The sequence below is a fragment of the Mastigoproctus giganteus genome, chromosome 9 (genome assembly GCF_048544385.1).
Source record: "Mastigoproctus giganteus isolate SK-2022 chromosome 9, ASM4854438v1, whole genome shotgun sequence".
NCBI lineage: Eukaryota > Metazoa > Arthropoda > Arachnida > Uropygi > Thelyphonidae > Mastigoproctus > Mastigoproctus giganteus.
The window spans coordinates 188,641,091-188,659,371 of record NC_143583.1 but is presented as its reverse complement, the minus strand read 5'-3'; the positions used below and the strand labels follow the sequence as shown (position 1 = coordinate 188,659,371).

The following is an 18,281-nucleotide window of genomic DNA, read 5'->3' as shown; positions in this document are numbered from 1 at the left end:
AAAATATGCCCTCGGCACGTAAAAGGCTTCGAAGGGTTTGAAAAATATTTAAAATTTTTTAAATGCATGCTTTTGTTACTGATAAGATTGTAAAGGTTGCAGAGCTACTGCAGTTGGAGGTTGATGCCAGAGACGTGGAGGAGTTGATAGAGGAAGAAGAGAAGGAATTATTATATAACGAAGAACTTATTGACTTGCAGGCAGCGATAGTGAAAGAAGAAAATGCTGACGAAGCTCAAGATGAACCAAATAAGGAGCCGAGACGCTTCATCACCAGAGAGATGGCAATGGAATTTCGTGAAATTGCATCGGCAGTGGAGAGGTTTGAGAAGATGGATCCTGACAGCGAACGATTGTTAAAAGTTAACAGAGGGGTGAATGATATGCTTGCTACAATGAAATCTACGATAAAAAGAAAAAAGCCACCGTCCGGTCATCCATTAATGTGTTCCTTCGTAAGGTTGATTGGCCGACCCCTTCTAAATCTCCACATCCCTCAACATCTGCAGCGGCGAACTTCAGCTGAAGACGTCGATTCTGGCAACGATGCTCGAGAAATAAAACTTACTGACGTTGTTCCTGTCTTTTTTTGTAATTTTACAATTTTTAAATGCATGCTTTTGTAATTTTTCCTGTGCATGAGTTAAAAAAATTGAATAAATAATTGTATTCACATGTTTGTCGAACATTTCTTTTTTGATTCAATCAATTCAGCGAGCACAGTTGCGAGTGCTGCACAAACATGTGGGAAATTCCGACTTACATAGCGTTCTGTGGAACGCAACTCTTACGTAAGTCGGGAGTTCCTGTACTCCACTTCTGACGATATCAAGGTATGTCATTTAAGGGTTAGACAGCAGGGATCACTGTTCAGTTTGTCTATCACTACACTGATAGACAAACCTCGTTCCAACACCAAAAGAATCCCCCAGAAATTAAAGAACGCATACCTAGAAAAGTTTTTCTTGTATTACCTACGAGTTATAACAAAAATCAGTTGAAGGAGCATTAAAACATGGTAAAAATACCTTCATTCATCCAGGAAAGCTTTGATGGGAAACTTCAACCCCTTTCTCATTACATCCAAAGTCTTGGTAAGTAGAGGGATTGAAAAAAAAAAAAAAAAAGAAAAAAAGAAATGTGTGTGTGCCGAGCACGCATAGCGGAAGTTTAATGAAATTTCTTTAGAATCTTTTGAAACATTTATGTTGAACGTTATAGTGTTACTGTTATTTCAATGCTACAGTGGTTTAATATTTTACAATTGTTTTACAAGTTTATTACAAAGTTTTTACAGGTTTAATATGGTAACATCGATACAATTGACTTATGATAGCTAAAATATGATGCATAAATTTCAGATTTCGAAGTTTGTAAGAGTCGTTGAAATACTCCATCGATGGTTGTTCCTGATCTAGTGGTTGAAATAAATTTATTTTCTGTATATGATACTATGTTTGAAATCACTAATAAAGTGTACTGCTCACCTGCTCCCCAGTACTGTTCTTCTGCGGGATGATAGCACCTCCGTAACGCTGGTTTGCCTCTTAATATGAAAGAAAGAGAAAAAAAAAAAAAAAAGCATGTCAGACGACCGTTACAGTTTATTTATTTTTTATTAAGGATTAGAGCTAACTACAGTCACCTTATAGGAATGAGTGTTAATAATAATTGTACAGATCCAAAAACATTTTTCTACAAATCTATAATGATCAGAAAGCGCCACCTAATCGAAAACATCAACGGCTGTAATTTCGTAAAATTCACAAGTATTTACAAGAATGTCAGGGTTTACTTGTAAATCCTGACATTGTGAAAATTCATGTAATATTTACCTTTATCCTAGTATATTCTCTTTGCACGGGAGAAAGAGACTGTGCTGATAATTTAGTTGACTGGTTGTATACTTTATCACTCATTTGGTAAAGGGGCTCTCTTTTTGGCTCCTGTAAAACGAAGAACGAGAATCATGTCAACTGATTTCGTTATTATTTGACACAAAAAAAAGTAAAAAATTTAAGTAACATGTCCGCAAAATTTTCTTTTCTTTGAATTTTACTTACCATGGCTTTCATGGAAGTTATTAAGAAAGTTTCAGTTTCTGAATCGTTTCGATTGTTGTCAAATATCTGGCGATAAACTGGTTGAATGTCGTAAGTGCCTTCCAACAGCTTCTTGGTAGCCAAGGTGATATGGACACATCTGATTAAAGGAGCGACTTTCAGAATAACACTCTAAACCATATTTAGTATATATAATCACTAGAATAAATATTACTTTAAATTAACTTTATTTAAAGGATACCTTGTTCTTTATAAATACAGGGCAATAAAAAGAATACCGGTGTTTGAAATTTTAATATCTCGTGCATTGTGGAGTACGAATTTGTTGTGAAGTGAAAACCTTACATATATATTTCACTGAAAAGATAAAGGAACTGGAGATTTTTTAGAAACGTCTACTTCGTTTGTTTGGAAGCAGCATTTAAGTCTCCACGAATGTGGATATTGAACTGGAAAAGAGGGCTCCATCTTGCTGATAAACAACAGAGATTGCAATTTCTCTATACCAATCCTCAGTTTATGAAAAAGCAATTTCCAGCTTTTTTTGTGGATGTCTCCAATGCGTTTATCTTTTTTGGAGCATATTTTTCGCACAGCGAAAAATTATTGTCCTGAAAATTATTAAGAAAAAAAATTATAACAGGATATATTCCAGATATGATAAATGCCAGCGATTTTACATTGATAGTTTTCTACATCCCCTTACGCTTACATTCACCCCCATCTTCTTCCGTACACCCTGTACTCTCGCACTCTACCTTATTTTTTATTTATTTTATTTATTTTTTTAATTTATTTATTTAATTTTATTATTATTTTTTAAATTGGTCTCCGTTCAGAAAACTTAGGCGACCCTGACGGAGACCTGCCAGAAAATAATGGGCAGTCTGGCTACCTCCTAGTGGTGTGTGCGGGCAACGTTGGGTTCCATCAGGGGCCCTGCGGACAAATGTCTGTACACACAACAGAGCCCAACATAATATTACGCATTCAACAAACAACACTTTTCTGGCATTTACAGTGTTCTGTATTTCTTCATAGTGTACATATGGCGCAGATGTGGGAAACCACAGGGCCCGACCCTAACACTGTGCACACTATATGATAGTTGCTTACTGGTAAGTAAGTAGATTTCACAATATGATGAGCTACTCCTTAGAGCAGCTCATCAAATAGCTGTCCCTGACCAGCTTTCGCAAATTTATGGTTCTGAAAGAATCACTGCATACCTAAATATCCAGAACTGAAATCTTTTTATTCCATTAATGTACATATTGCCTATGTGCACTTAATGGAATAAATCTTTATAGCAAGGTTAGCACAATGGATGCTAATTTTTTACAAATATCACAAACCCTTTGTTGCTGTGTGGCAACTAAGTTTAAGAACGCAGGTCTAGGAAAGGTTAGGGATGATGGTCTCACGTGCCAGTACGACTTTTCCAACACTAGATCTAAGACATACCCAGCCATGTGGATGAATTGGTGGGAATAATAAATCCTAAACTGACGTTCTCTTATGTACAGAAATGTCATGTACCAATCTCGTTGTATGCGCCGGTGATTTGCTCATCTGCCTATCAAAAAGGTTTATAGGTCTCAAATACTGTTTCCTTAAATGGATGAACAGGGTATACCATATCTATAGAAATGCCACAGGCGAATTTAGATATCCTCTCTTGAGGCAGCAATTCGCATCAAGGAACATACATACATTTGTATAATTCCTTACAGGGCAAACATGTTCATAGTCTTGTTAACACCGCCTCTTGTCCGAAAATAGCTGAGAGAAATCAACTCGACTCACGTCTAGCTACCCCTCTTTGCTCTGAACACTCGGTCAGCGGTACGGATATAGGAAAATTTTGTGATGAGAAATCATACATTACACAGACACAAACGGTTGATTTAATTCACTCACGTGAATTAAATCAACCGTTTTAATTTTAATGTTAAAGACCACAGGCTTTAAATTTAATTTTAATGTTAAAGACCACAGGCTTGACAATCTCTCTTTGTTCTCAAAGCCCACCAAAAGCTTACTTTAATATCGTGAAGAAGAGCTATGTGTACAAGACGGGGATTTTTCCTCAGCTCCAATATCTACTATAGTACGATTCTAGCTTAAATTCGTTGAGATCAGGGAATATATACAGCTTCTTTGGTGACACATGTGACTAATAATGTTTCGTTAACCAATAGTTTAAATCTAGAGGGTTGTCAATCAATAAAAACAGCTTTAACCGAGGTTACTCATTAAATTCCTTTATACTGTTTATTATTCCTGAGAATTTAAATCCTAGATTTCAATACTGCGCTGCCCTGACAAAATATTAGAGAATACACTTAACGGCGAGTTGTTGATCTTCTAGCCAAGTGGTTAGGAGCGGGAGTGTAGTAGCACACGCTCTTTGAGTAGATCGGGGTTCAAGCGATATTCAAGCGTTTCGAATATCTCAAACATTAAGATTTGAATATTTATGGCGATTACGTTCAGAAATAAACTACAATCTCATAGCTGCTTTTCTTATCTCGTAATTTTTAAAATAAAATAATAGATTTTTTTTACTTTCTAATTTTTTTTTAGGGGGGGGGGTGTCTGTAGATATAGATGACATTACTATTTTTCAAATAGTCACTTGTCAGCGTTCAGCTGATAGTTTTAAAGGGAAGAGATTTTACAGGAAGTTGTAAGATAAACTGGCATATGCTACACTAAACATGTACTAGGACTCAGAAAGTTCTGAAAATAGTGGTTCATTCTAGGGGCCACGCGACAGCATTGGTTTTGAGAAATTTTTTAAGAGAGCAGCCTAAGAAACTGGCAGTGAGAGGTAGACTGAGATAAGAAATACCTAGATTTCTTCTAGTGAAATGTCACATTACCTACGGCCATTCGTCAAATAGTATGATGGATATACAGTATTACTAGGAATGTTTGTTTGATGCTTTCTACTTACCCTGGTTTACCAGCCTGTTCTGTACGACTAGCAATTGTGACATCACGGGACCAGATATCAAACTGCCATTTTCGTAATCCTAGCAATCCACTAAGAACACTCCCGCTGTGCACTCCAATTCTCATATCTACGTTCACGTGGCTCTCGTTGCGAAAATTCCTTAAAAAAATTACAAAAGAGTATTTAGAACAAAAAGTTAACACCAAATTATGAAATACAATTTGCGGAGTTGTAACAGCGCAATAAACATTTACAATTACAAACTCCCTGTACTTTGTCCAGCGTAAGAAACGATCCACTCAGTCGAAACTTACTCATTAGTTACTGGTAGCATCCATTGTCTCATAAGATGTCATTTTGACTAACGCGAGAGAGACAGAAGATATACGGACTAATCCAGCATTCAATTAATTGAAAGAAATTGGAATCCTCCGTAAAATTACCTCGCATCAGACAAGTTATAGTGAATGCCGTGAAATACTTTGAATGAATGGTTCGTCTGATAATTTTGGGATATGAAGCCTTTAAGTATACCATGTCTATAGTTTGTGTGCATTCCATAGTCTATTCGACTGCTTTGAGGATTGGGGGGGGGAATTTCCGGGAATAAAACCATGTACCCTCGTCCGAAACCAACGAAGTTACGATGAGCAAAAACCCATTTTGTTTTTTTTTTTTTTTTTTTTTTTTTTTTCGTCCTAACAGGACATATTTCCAACTTCAACTGGTGTTTGGAATCACACCTAAGCCGCCTCACATTCCACCTGGTGTGTAAAAAATTTCGCCTTGTGATCTGCTGCACTCAGTCTGCTATGTTTATCTCACAAACATAACGTTATTTCGTATTACTGCTCTTAATGTGATTTCTTGTTTTGGATTAATAATTACAGTAATTTTTTTTAACTATAAAAAATCATTACGTGTCCCCCGAATCTATCTTAGGGTTGCTTAGACGTCTTCTCGATTTTTTAAGATTGTCCTAATATACTGAATGTATGCATATATGTAAATATTTATTTATTTAATTTAAATCAATCTGAATTAAACACAGAAACAGCAGCATGTCTCAGAAACGGCAGCATTTGCTGGGGAGGGTGGAGGGGGAAATTATAACATAAGGAAAAATAATGTGAATAGTCAGCAGTTTCATAGAACAAAATAATGTGAACAACGAGAGAAAGAGAGAGACTTTTTAACACCAAGGTCACATCACGTTTAGAATTGGCACATGGATTTGAGGACTAAGCAGGAAGCCAGAAATGGACACATGAGTCAAGTTAATCCTCTCGACCAAACTGTTCCTGATCGTCTTTCATATTAAGGCCATTTAGGGGTATCAGGCTGCGCGGTAGCACGGTGGCATCCTCACTGTTCTTTCCACACCGGGTGGAAAAGACTAGGGATTGTCTTTTCCCGGATTTGTAGTTTATATATATATATATATATATATATAAACTAAAAAAAAAAATATATATATATATATATATATATTAGTAATAAAAAAGTTAATAATTATAACGACTGTAACTAATATTTATGGGTCAATTTCCTAACCATTTTTAATCACTATATTTGGTTTAGATTTAAATTACTTAGCATATATTGAACATTACAGAAACTTCTTGTCGTTTTTTGCCTTCAGTCTGGGTGGGTGGGTGGCCCTAGTTGAAGTCATCTGAATTTTGGGTAAAAAGCGATAATATTTTTTTATTTTTTTATTTTTTTTTTTTAATCCTTAGCGTTTTTCCTAAATCCCTGAATGATTTGATTGATTTACCTTTTCTATTATTTTCTATTATTATCCTGAATATTATCTATATCTATATATATATATATATATATATATATATATATATTTGAGTTAAGTTGTAATGTGTAACATGAATAGTTAAGTTGTAATGTATAACATGGCTAGTAAAATAGCTACTCAAGAAAAACCAAAAACCTATACGGGTGCTAAACGTAGCCTGGAAAAAATACATATATGCCAAAAATAACATAAAATAAGCAATACAAATGTACAATTAAAAAGTTAATTATAGGCGATGAGATACATTGAAAGGGACTTTTTCAAGGGCTAACCCTTTCAATGTATCAACCATAATTAACGAGCTATCCGTTTCTGTAGTCATCGTCCAGCATAACTTGTCCGAATGATAGTTAAAATTAATGAGATAGAGGGCCATAAATATAAAAAATTATTTTGTCAGATCTGTGACAAAATAATATTGCAGATTAGAAATAATATTATAAAATAGATATAAATTAACAATCCTATTTTCTTTTTACATACTTGGATATATATATATATATATATATATATATAAACAAACTACAAATTGAAACGAATTCAAAACTTACTTTTCAGAAACTTAACATGTTCTTTTCAAACCTTGACAGACTAGTGACTACATTGTTAAACAAAAATTTATTTCACTTTAGTTTATTTTGAAACTGATTTGGCAATTGATATGTAATATGAACGTAAGAAACACAGAGAATTTACACTTTTATCGCTGAGTCTAGTTCTAAGTTTGGTTATAAACAGTGCTGCAGCGAAAAGGACCTTTCAGCTTCTACACTTGTTGGTGGTATGGATTCAAGAGCGTCCATTAATTTTAATACATTTGTTGTTTTTTCACCAGTTGCCTCAATGATTTCGAACTCCTTGGATATATTTTTTGTAACGTGATTGACCTTCAGCTTCACGTTGAGGGTCTTTAGAAACACATTCAGTTTGTTTTTTGATTTGACGCGCCAATTTCTCACAAAGCGTCTGCTGTCTTTCGCTCTCACTGTCACACTCTTTCTCGGAGTCGGAATGTGACGAATCAGATTGCGATGATTCAGAAGAGGAAAACCCAAGACGAGTTATTATTCGTTTTGCTGTAACCAACAAGGCTGACTTGCTTGGAAATGGTTGCAACTCGGTTTCTACTATTTTTCTATTTCTTTTATAATACGTTTTTCCAGTTTTTATATACTTCAATAATCCAACCAAAGCTTTTTGCCTTCTCTCGTTTAAAATTAGTGCTTCCTGAACTTTTCTCGAAAAGATAGAATTTTGCTCAGAAAGTTCTTGTATGATGAAAGAAAAAACTCCCTCTGCAGTAAGAAGTGTCGCATCACGACTGCAAAGGTTTTGCGATCCGATTTCGACGGGTTTCAACGCACGCACAAGGTCATTAAGAGCTGTATACTCTGCTTCAAGCGGCCTCCGTAGCCGAGTGGTCAGGAGCGGCAGTGTAGGAGCACATGCTCTTTGAGTAGACCGGGGTTCAACCCCCTGACTGCTAAATACGGTTGATCTGCCAACCCACACTGGACCAGCGTGGCAGTTTATGATCTATTTCCCTCAACATGAATTGTTGAGGAGGCTTCCGTCCTGCAGTGCGTTGATAATCTCTGCTTCACATATTGGATTTTTCATGTTATATTCAATCATTGTTTTTCAATTTGTGATTTTAACTGTAAGACTCGTTCTAACATGGCTACCAAACTGTTCCATCTAGTTTTAGAATCGAGTACTAGGCTTAAATTTTCTTGTTTGAATGAAGATTTAACATAATTCTGAAGAGTATCATTTTTCAAGGTAGACTTTCGAACAATTCGCATAATCGTTCTAACTTTATTAATGATATTAGCTATGTTTAATGCACCGGAGAATAGGTCATCTCTGAAATCACATTTTTGTTCCTTATCAGGATTGTTTTCGAAGCTTAGATTTGAATTGTAATTTTCTGTTTCATCCTCTTCTAAATCTTCCTCGCTGTCTTCAGTTGTTTCTACCTCAATAACACCTTCCGAATCATTCCGTCTCTTGTATAGAATGTCGCATATTGCAAGGTATATACCGTGGGCATAGCAAAGCTGATATTCACAATCTATCAACTGTCCGAATGGACAGTTGATAGATTGTTGACAGGCTGCCAGGGGAGGTCATGGGGTTTTGTCAATGATATATATATATAGGGATTTTGCTAGCAGGGAAAAGGAGGTGATTGTCTCTGTATAAGGTGATTGTCTCTCTGGTCAAGCCACGCCTTGAGTACTGCGTACAGGTCTGGAGGCCTCATTTTAGGAAGGATGTAGATTTGCTTGAGCGTGTACAGAGAAGGGCAACAAGATTGGTGAGGGGAATGAACGGATCCTCTTACCAAGAGAGGCTTAAGTGCTGCAAATTGCAGTGGCTGGAGACTAGGCACCTGTGCGGTGATCTGATTGAGGTGTATAAGGCCTTGAATGGGTTGAGCACGCTGAATTCTGATGGAATCCTTCCACTTGTTCAGATTACGAACCTAAGGGGGCATAAATTCAAATTAAGAAAAGACAGATGTAGAACAGATGTGCGGAAATTTGCCTTTAGCCAGCGGGTGGTTAATTGCTGAAACAAACTTCCATCTGTCGTTAAGTTGATAGGTTGAATAAATTTAAGGAGGAACTGGACAGGCATTTGGAGGGAATGGTGTGTTTTTTTTTTTTTTTTTTTTTTTGGCTGATGCTGCATAAGCTCATATACTTGCTTTCTTGCATCACATGCCACTGCTACTACTATTTCACGTAACACTCGCCCCATCCGTTACGCACGCAACTGTATGATGCTCTAGTGATAATTTAAACTCCAGTAACTTCTGTTTTACTTCTTCAACCGTTTTTTCGGCGTTTATTCTACCATTAATAGCAATGAACATTGATATTTAAATAACGTTTGTTTTTAAACGACGAATATTCGTCTAGAGAAAGACTGAATCTCTTACCATTTTTTAATGATTGTTCAATTTCTTTTATTATATTTTCTTTTATAATATTATACTGTTTGTACACCAATTGCATAACATGATTGGGATTTTTAGGAAGAAGCAAACCTTTTTCGCTGAATGCTTGCTGAATAAATTCACTTTTACATATGACACTGATAGGAAATCCATCTACAGCTACAAGCTTTGCAATGATTTCTTCTTTTGTTTCTTTCTTTAAAAACTAAACAATGTTGGCTGAGAATGAACACTTTTTAAACATTTCGAAGAGCTTCTACAGATTCATCCCCTGCAGAACGTTTGAGGTTACAATCATTTGCCGACATCGGCTTTTCAATAGAATGTTTTGTTTTTGAATGCCGAAGCAAGCCACTTGTAGAAAAACCTCTACATTTCAGTATTGCACCACAATGACTACACTTTGCTTCATTATTATTGCATTTAATGAAGTACTGCCAAACGAATGTTTTTGATCTCTCCATCGTCACAAAATATTAAAACAATAAAATATATATAAAGCGTCTTAACTGCAAGAGGATCTTAGGACAAATGACATGTATAATCGTGAACGTGGACGAGAGCTCGAGTCGACTCAGTTGACTCAGTCGAGAAGAGTCGAGACTCGAGAAATGACGACGATGACATTACAGAGATATGTAAGAAAGCGCTGGCCTTTCGCTTTCTGCTTTATATATATATTGCAGATGTAATGTATGAAAATAAATATTTTTCTAAATTAAAATAATACACATTTTTAATGCTGACGATATCTCAAATTATGAAGAAACTATTTATCATACCAGCACACGATGATCGCATATATATATACATAATGTGTGTAAGGTGTAAGGTGTATTTAGTGTCAGACGGCACCAAGGGTTTCCCCATCTCCGCGTTGCTTTCATTGTGGGCGTACCAGTTTGCTGGAAATGCCAGAGGTTTAAAAGTGTATGGATATTGTATATGTGTAGTGTCATGTACCGTTGTTCATCTGGTCGTTTAGCCGCTGGACCCCTGCTGAGGCCCAACGTTGCCCCACCTTCGCCCCGTGGAGACAGACCAGGAACCCAGTAGTTTTAGTTTCACTCTGGCAGGTCCTGCCACCTAATTTCCTGAGATTTCAGTGGCTAGGACCTAAAAAAAAAAAAAAAAAAACGCGCGCGCTCTTTTATATGCACATACGTACAGACAGATCCATATATATGCGATACATATATCCATCATCGTCGGTTTGATGATCGTTAGGTGAGGGGGATAATGCTTTCATAATAAAAGCCGAAAAAATAGGCGAACGGTAATTTTGACATAATTAAGTTTTTTTGTGTGGGGGCTGGCATAAAGATAGAGTGGGTGAGAGACTGAAGGCTGGGGGATTAAGGCAGAAATATGGGGATGATAGTGTAGGCAACTCCAGTAGTCAGTAAGGCAGGCCCATGCCTCACCAGGAGAAAGTAGGGGGTGCCGGGGGGGACCGTCCCACCACCGGCGCAGGGGGAGGGGGTTTGTTTGTTGTTTGTTTTTCGGTTTTTAGGAGCATTAGCAACTAAGGCCATATTGCTCCGGGAATATGCGGTGGTCATTCCCTAACCTTTCCGCATCCTCCGTATTTGGTGGTGACGGGCTCGAACCCCAGTCTAATCAAGAAGCATGTGCTGCGCACTACTTCTCCTTCCCACCTGGCTACGGAGGCGCCTGGGGGAGGGGGTGAAAGGCACCAGGCAAGGAAGCCCGGTGCGATCGCCAACAAGCGTCTGCAGGAAACGATACAATGACCCTGTTGGTGTCCAATCTGGTGTCATGTCCGAGTTGTCATCCTTGGGACCTGGGTCCCGTCCATGTTAGTCCTTTACCTTGGTGTGGTTTATTTCCTAAGCCTTCCAGTTCTCAGGAAGTGCGTCTTGTTCACATAGACCCAGCTGGTGGGGTGTTTAAGTTTGGTAGTCATCTCCATTTGTCTTTCATGGGACATGGGTCCTGTCCATGTTAGTCTATTTTGGTATAGTTTGTTTCCTGAGTTTTCTAATTCTTGGGGGTGAGTCATTTCTGGCGTCCCAGTCGAAGCGAGCTGAAGAACAGATGTTCTGTGGTTATAATGGTAGTGGGTTGTGGGCTGCGGCCATTTGGTTTCTTCTCCTCGCGAACAGTGCCTGTGCCTAATCCGAGAAGGCTTGATACTCCTCCTTCGTGTCTAGGAGGTTATGTCCCTGTGGTAAGTAGTGTATTCTGATGAATAAAACACCACGTAGGTGGTGTCTTCATGGAGCCTGCAGTCATACATGAGGTAATGCCAGCTCTCCAGCCCCCCGAAAGTGCAAGTCGGATCATCCTGGATCCCAATAAGAGACAGTTTGGCATTAATCGCTTCGTGTCCAGTTAAGAGGTACGTTACTTGTAGACCTGGGGAGAACCTGTTGGGTGAGGTTGGGTAGTTTTGTTCATTATTGGGTAGAAACTTCTCTGTGATCTCTCCCTTTTGAGAGTTGCTCCACCTTTCCTGCCATGCCTGCTGCAGATGAGTTTGTATCCTCTTCTTTTCCACATTTCTGTTGCTGGTTAGGTCAATAGTGAACCCCAGAAAAATCTGTGGGGTACCTTTGTCTAGGTAGTACACCACCTCTCCGTGTAGCCTGGGAACTCGCGAGGAGAGGGGGGAAAAGTGCCAGGCTCTTCTTTTCTTCCTCCCCCACCTCTAGGATTTTTCTTCTTATCCATATTTTAAACCAGATAATTGATCAACTCAGAAACACCAGAAAGCCCAGTCTAGGTAGTACATAGTGGCATAGTGTTTTGTGAAAGGCGCCACCTGTGGTTTCCCACATCTGCACCATGGTACTATGTGAAGAAATACAGAATCTCTGTAAAAGCCAGAAAAAGTGTAATGTCTGGTTTCTGTCAGAGTAGTGTTATGTTTTGTTGTTGTGTCTCTGGCTGCTTGGCCGCAGAGCCCCTAATGGGACCCCACGTTGCCCGCCACCACCACTGGGAGGTGAGCCAGGCTGCCCATTATACTCTGGCTGGCCTTTGCCAGGGTTGCCTAAGCTTCCTGACAAAGGTCAAGTGAAAAAAAAAAAATAAATAAATAAAAATAATAATAATAAAATAAAAAAAAAAAATAAATAAATAATAATAATAAAAAATAAAAAATAAAATAATAAATATATAAATAAATAAAAAAATAAAAATAAAAAATAATAAATAAATAAAAATAATAATAAAAAATTTTAAAAAAAATAAATAAAAAAAAATAATAATAAAAAATAAAAAAGTGGGGGGGGGGAGGAAAACAGAGCAGGAGTACGAGTTAGAAGGAACAGAAAGAGGGAAAGGAGGACGGACTGAAGTTAAGGAGCAGTCCGCTCTTTGTGAGGTGAAAATAGGGATCTGGGGGTGGGAGTTAAAGTAGCAGGGGACAGGTGCCCCTGCATGATCACCAGAGGCCAATGGACTCTGTATCCCGCACTCAGGAGTTCTCCAGAGTGCCACCAGTCCCGCACCAGAACGGTGCTGGCTGATCCTACCCTATAAGGGGTTTGCAGCAATATCCCGCACTCGATGAGTGCCAGCAGTCCCGCACCAGAATGGTACCAGCAGTGTTCCTACCCTTAAAGGATTTGCAAGTTGTCAAGGCAGTGTCCTCTAGCGGAGAAGGAGCTAACCCACGCCAGTCTGATTCAGGCCTTGGGCAGCATGATCCAATGTTGTTCTCATTTCAGCAATCTTGGCTAGCCTCAGTGCGAAGATTTCCTGCGCATACACAGTTAGTGCCCTGTATGTGTTTTCATCGAGCAACAGCGAGGACTCTTGGTTTCGTGGATTCCTTTGAATTGCGGTAGCAAACTTGATTCTACTGTTGTCATAGGCAGGGCACTCATACATGAGATGCCCCCAGGACTCTTCTTCTCCACAATGGCACCGCGGGTCTCTTTCAATCCCCATAGCTGTGAGTTTCTGACGGAAGGGGCCGTGTCCAGTAATGATAAACGTCATGTGCAGACCAGGTGAGAACCATGGAGGGGGCTCTGGGTGAGTATGGTTTATAGTTGGGAGGAATCGCCTCGTGATGTCTCCTTTCTGTGTGGTTTCCCAGCTCTGTTGCCATATCGCTTGTAGGTGTTGGGTGATTCTCCTCTTCTCTATCTTGGGGTCATTTGCAAGATCCAGCTGGAGATTTACTATTTCAGCTGGTGTTCCTTTCCTAAGGTGGTAATATAGGCCTCGCCTGACTACTTCTAGGTAGAGTGGCTGACAACCTGTTAGAACTTGCAAGGCAGGGGTGCTAACAGTGCGGCACGCCCTACTAATTGATAGCAGCATGAACCTTTGAATTGTATCCAGCTTCTGTTTGTTTTTTGATAGTGTAGCTTGTCTATACCAGGTGGAGGCACCATAGCAGACAATCGGGACATATACTGCTTTGTATATGAGGGTCAGAGCTTTGTGCTTCAGGCCCCAGTCGGCTCTGCTCACCCTCCTGATCATGGCGGCATACTTCCGGATTTTGGTGGCTAGATATTTCAGGTGGTTATGGAAATTAAGACCTGAGTCAATGTAAATACCTAAGTATTTAACCTCTGTGTACAGTCGGATGGGGGTGAAGTTTAATTTCATCGTAGGTGGTCTTCTAATTTGTAGTCTGCCCTTGAGGAGAATGGATTTTGTTTTTTCTGCCGAGATGGTAAGGTTGTGCAAGGCTGCCCAGTTCTGGAGCTTCACAAGCGCCGCATTTGCAATAATTTCCAAGGACGACCTAGTGTCCGCACGCACCAACAGGACAAGGTCGTCCGCAAAGGCCAGGTAGTACAGTAGGCCGCGTTGTATGATTTCTAAGTCCAGCGGGAGAGTGCCGGCGAGCACTTGCAGGGCATGGGTGCTCACCGTGCGGCAAGCGCGAGTGATGGTTAGGAGGTTGGATCTGTGAATTTTGTGTGATACGTCTGTTTACTGCTGTTGTATCAGACTATAAGTATTGATTATTAAAGTTAGTAATTCAGACCGGGAAATCCCGCCGCAAAAATCAATCGGGATCCCGGTTGGTTTTTCCGGGATCTGAAATCCCGGGTTGATTTTTTCGGGATCTGAAATCCCGGGTTTTTCGTCCAGCAAAACAGGAAAATCGACCAGAAAACACACGCAATTCATGAACATACACTTTGGTAGTTGAACTAATGTTCCTGGTGACCCTAGCGTGACATTTATTTTTATTTTTAGAGGTATCAGAAGTTCGAAACATTCCCAGTCTGGAACGAGCTTGGGTGCAATATCCCTGTGTTCCAAAAAGCTTTTCAGGAAGGTGTGTTATCTAGTATTTTTATTTTTTTTTATGCTGTATGTACTTACTTAAATTTAATAATGTAAAATTTCGTTTGTTTAATTATGTATGATTTTTTTTAACATGGCAGCTAACATTATTGTAATAAGCAGCACTATGCGTACATTGTATATCAACGAAGTCATTGTAAATCCGCATCGATACGGACTATAGACGGTCATCGTATTGTTACGATAATTACATAAAAATAAAAATAGTTATTGAATGAATTTATATTTCAAATGTATACTTATTGTTAAATTATATGTGTGCCTGTGACCACAGGCTATACACTCAGTGATCATTGAATTGTGGCCACCCTGTCTATAATGGACTATGCCGCATATGTGGTAATTTGCATCTGGTCGTGCAAGTTAAAGTGATAAAGCAGCAGTTATGGGAGGTAATAAAAATATCACGGAATTTCAAAAGGGCATGATTGTGGGGGCTAGTGATCGGGTGCTTCAACATGGGAAACGGACGGTTTGTCAGTTGCTCACGGCCCACTGTGGTTAAGGTGTACAAACAACGGTGCCGAACGAGCTAAATCCCCCAACAGAACTGTAAAGGATTAGACAAGGTGGATGTTCGTGGTGAGTGCAGCTCATTGTACGGGTTGAACTGCAGGTCATTGTGCGACAGTTGACATCACAGTACAATATAGAGAATGCAAGAACTATATCCCAAACGACGATGCGCCGCACACTCAGACTGGGGTTCCACAGCAAACAACCAAGAGACATCCTCTCCTCATCTCTGATCATCGTCAGTCGCGAATGCAGTGGTGTCAACAACACACCGATTGGACACTGGAGGATTAAAAACGAGTGTTCTGGTCAGATGAGTCCAAATACCTGGTGCAACACACCGACGGACACCTTCGTGTGTGGCGCAAGCAACACGAGTGCATGGTGCCCACTATCCAGGCAGGATAGTGGGCACCAGGTGGCGGTGGTTGCTTAATATGAGGCATGTTTTTCTGGAGAACTAGACCTCCTGGTGCGTATGGACCAACGTTTCACTGATGAGGTTTACCGGCAGATCTTAGGAGTCCTTGTACAGCCTGCTATGTTGCATTATTTCCGGATAGAAAGAGGATCTTTCAAAACGATAATACGCCTTGTCATCGGGTACGAGCTGTTCGAGGAACACAGTGAAGATATTACTTATCTTGATTGGCCTCCAAATTCGCCTGACCGCAATACAGTTGAACACTGCGGGATGTTTTGGAACCTGAAATGAGGCGTATGGACACACAATCGTCATCTATTCTGACACTATGGAATGCCTTGCAGGCAGCATGGTAAAAGATCCCTACGGACGTCTTCATACTTCTAGTGAAGTCAGTGCCTAGGCGAATAGCGGATGTTATCCGTGCGAACAGTGGCCCACACGAGGCCTCTATTCAAACAGCCCACTGAGATGCATTGAAACACTGAGTGCATATAGTCTGTGGTCACGTCATATAATTATCACATGTCATATATATATATATATATATATATATATATATATACACACACACACACACACACACACACGGGGTGGTCCGTAATTCGTGGTACAAGAGGCTGATTCTTCATAAAAAAATAAGTAGAAATTGCAGAATAATTTTTTTTTCATGTGAGGCTTCGTTTTTGAGAAAATCGACTTTAAATATTAGTTGAGCACGCATGCACTTGACTAAGACACCGTTGAGCGGATCTCTATACCGACCACTATTTACTCTTCTGTTTGTATACAATATCACAACTTGGCGTGTTTACGATACAATGTCATCATTTGTTATCACCAGTCTTAGTATCTTACTTATTATCAGTATTCACTATCAGTTTCTATCAACCCATCGATATGGCAAGGTACAGTAATCGCGAATACACAGACATGCTCCTTGCATTAGGAGCATGTGCTGGGAACGCTTCTGCTGTAGCAAATTATTACAGAGAGAGAGAGAGATATCCCAATTGTCGTCATCCAGATAGGCGAGTAATTCAAAGAGTAGAGCAAACGCCGTTCGACTGTGGTTTGTTCCATTCTCTGCATCAAAATCGCGAACGTTGTCGACAACTGCCTAATCATACAGAAGAAGACATTATGACGCATGTCAATAATAATCCTCGTCTTAGTACGAGAGATCTTTCTTCTCGGCATAACATTAGCAGGTCGACAATTATTCGCGTACTACGTTAGAACAGGATGCATCCGTTTCATGTGCAGAGAGTGCAAGGAATAAGAGCTCGTGATTTTGTTCCACGAATGGCTTTCTGCCATTGGTTATTTATGCATCCACAATTTTTATCACGAATTTTATGGACTAATGAGTCCAAATTTACACGACACAGAATTTTCAACGTACATGATACATATTGGCGGGCACTTGAAAATCCTCACGTTATTGTTGAAACGAATTTTCAAGAAAGGTGGAGCGTGAACGTCTGGTGTAATCGGTAACGAAATCGTGGGACCTTATTTCCTTCCAGATAATTTAAGGGGTGCATCGTACTACTTTCTTCTGCAACGAATTACCCGAACTATTAGAAAATGTATCTCTGGATACTAGAAGAACTATGATCTTCCAGCATGATGGTGCTCTAGCTCATTTTACTCGAGAAGTGAGGAACTTTTTAAATGAGCGATACGAACGTTGGATCGATCATGGCGGGTTTGGGTTTTGGGTTTGGTTTAGATTTTATTGGCGCATTAGCAACTAAGGCTATAATGCACCAAAACCAAGTGATATATAAAAATTTAAAATTTAAATTTATAATTAAAATTTAAAATTATAAAAATTTAAGCTTTCAGTGACCTAATTAGTTAGGTCACCATGTCAAGATATAAAATAACAAAGGTATAAAATGTAGAAAAGATAAATCAATAAAGAAAAAACAATAACATGTAAATTTTAAATACAAGTAAAAACCTTTATTGATTTAAAATAGCTAAAAACAGCAGACACATGGTCATTGTCGGATAAAATCTGACTGAGTGTATACGGCTCAGTCAGATGATTAAATGCGGTAAAACGGATATTGCTAAAATCTGGACAGTCAATTAAAATGTGTCTGATTGATAAAATTGTGTCACAGGACTCACACATAGGAGGATCATCAGCCCTTAGCAAATACGAATGTGTCAAATGACTATGTCCTCTGCGGGTCCGGGCAAGAACAACTTCCTTAACGATTTCTGCGCAG

The 18,281-nt window shown here is 39.1% G+C and overlaps 1 protein-coding gene across 1 annotated transcript in view; it reads right to left on the bottom strand.

Annotated features, from left to right (window-relative positions):
- The window catches only part of LOC150080959 (adenylate cyclase type 2-like), a 227,757-nt gene that overhangs the window by 88,381 nt on the left and 121,095 nt on the right, over nucleotides 1-18,281 (bottom strand). The window contains exons 9-12 of the mRNA XM_090381289.1: nucleotides 5,023-5,181; nucleotides 2,064-2,202; nucleotides 1,836-1,946; nucleotides 1,488-1,546 (exon numbers count right to left, since the gene is read on the bottom strand). Coding sequence (XP_090237415.1) covers nucleotides 1,488-1,546; nucleotides 1,836-1,946; nucleotides 2,064-2,202; nucleotides 5,023-5,181 — 468 coding nt within the window. The remainder of the gene's footprint in view (nucleotides 1-1,487; nucleotides 1,547-1,835; nucleotides 1,947-2,063; nucleotides 2,203-5,022; nucleotides 5,182-18,281) is intronic.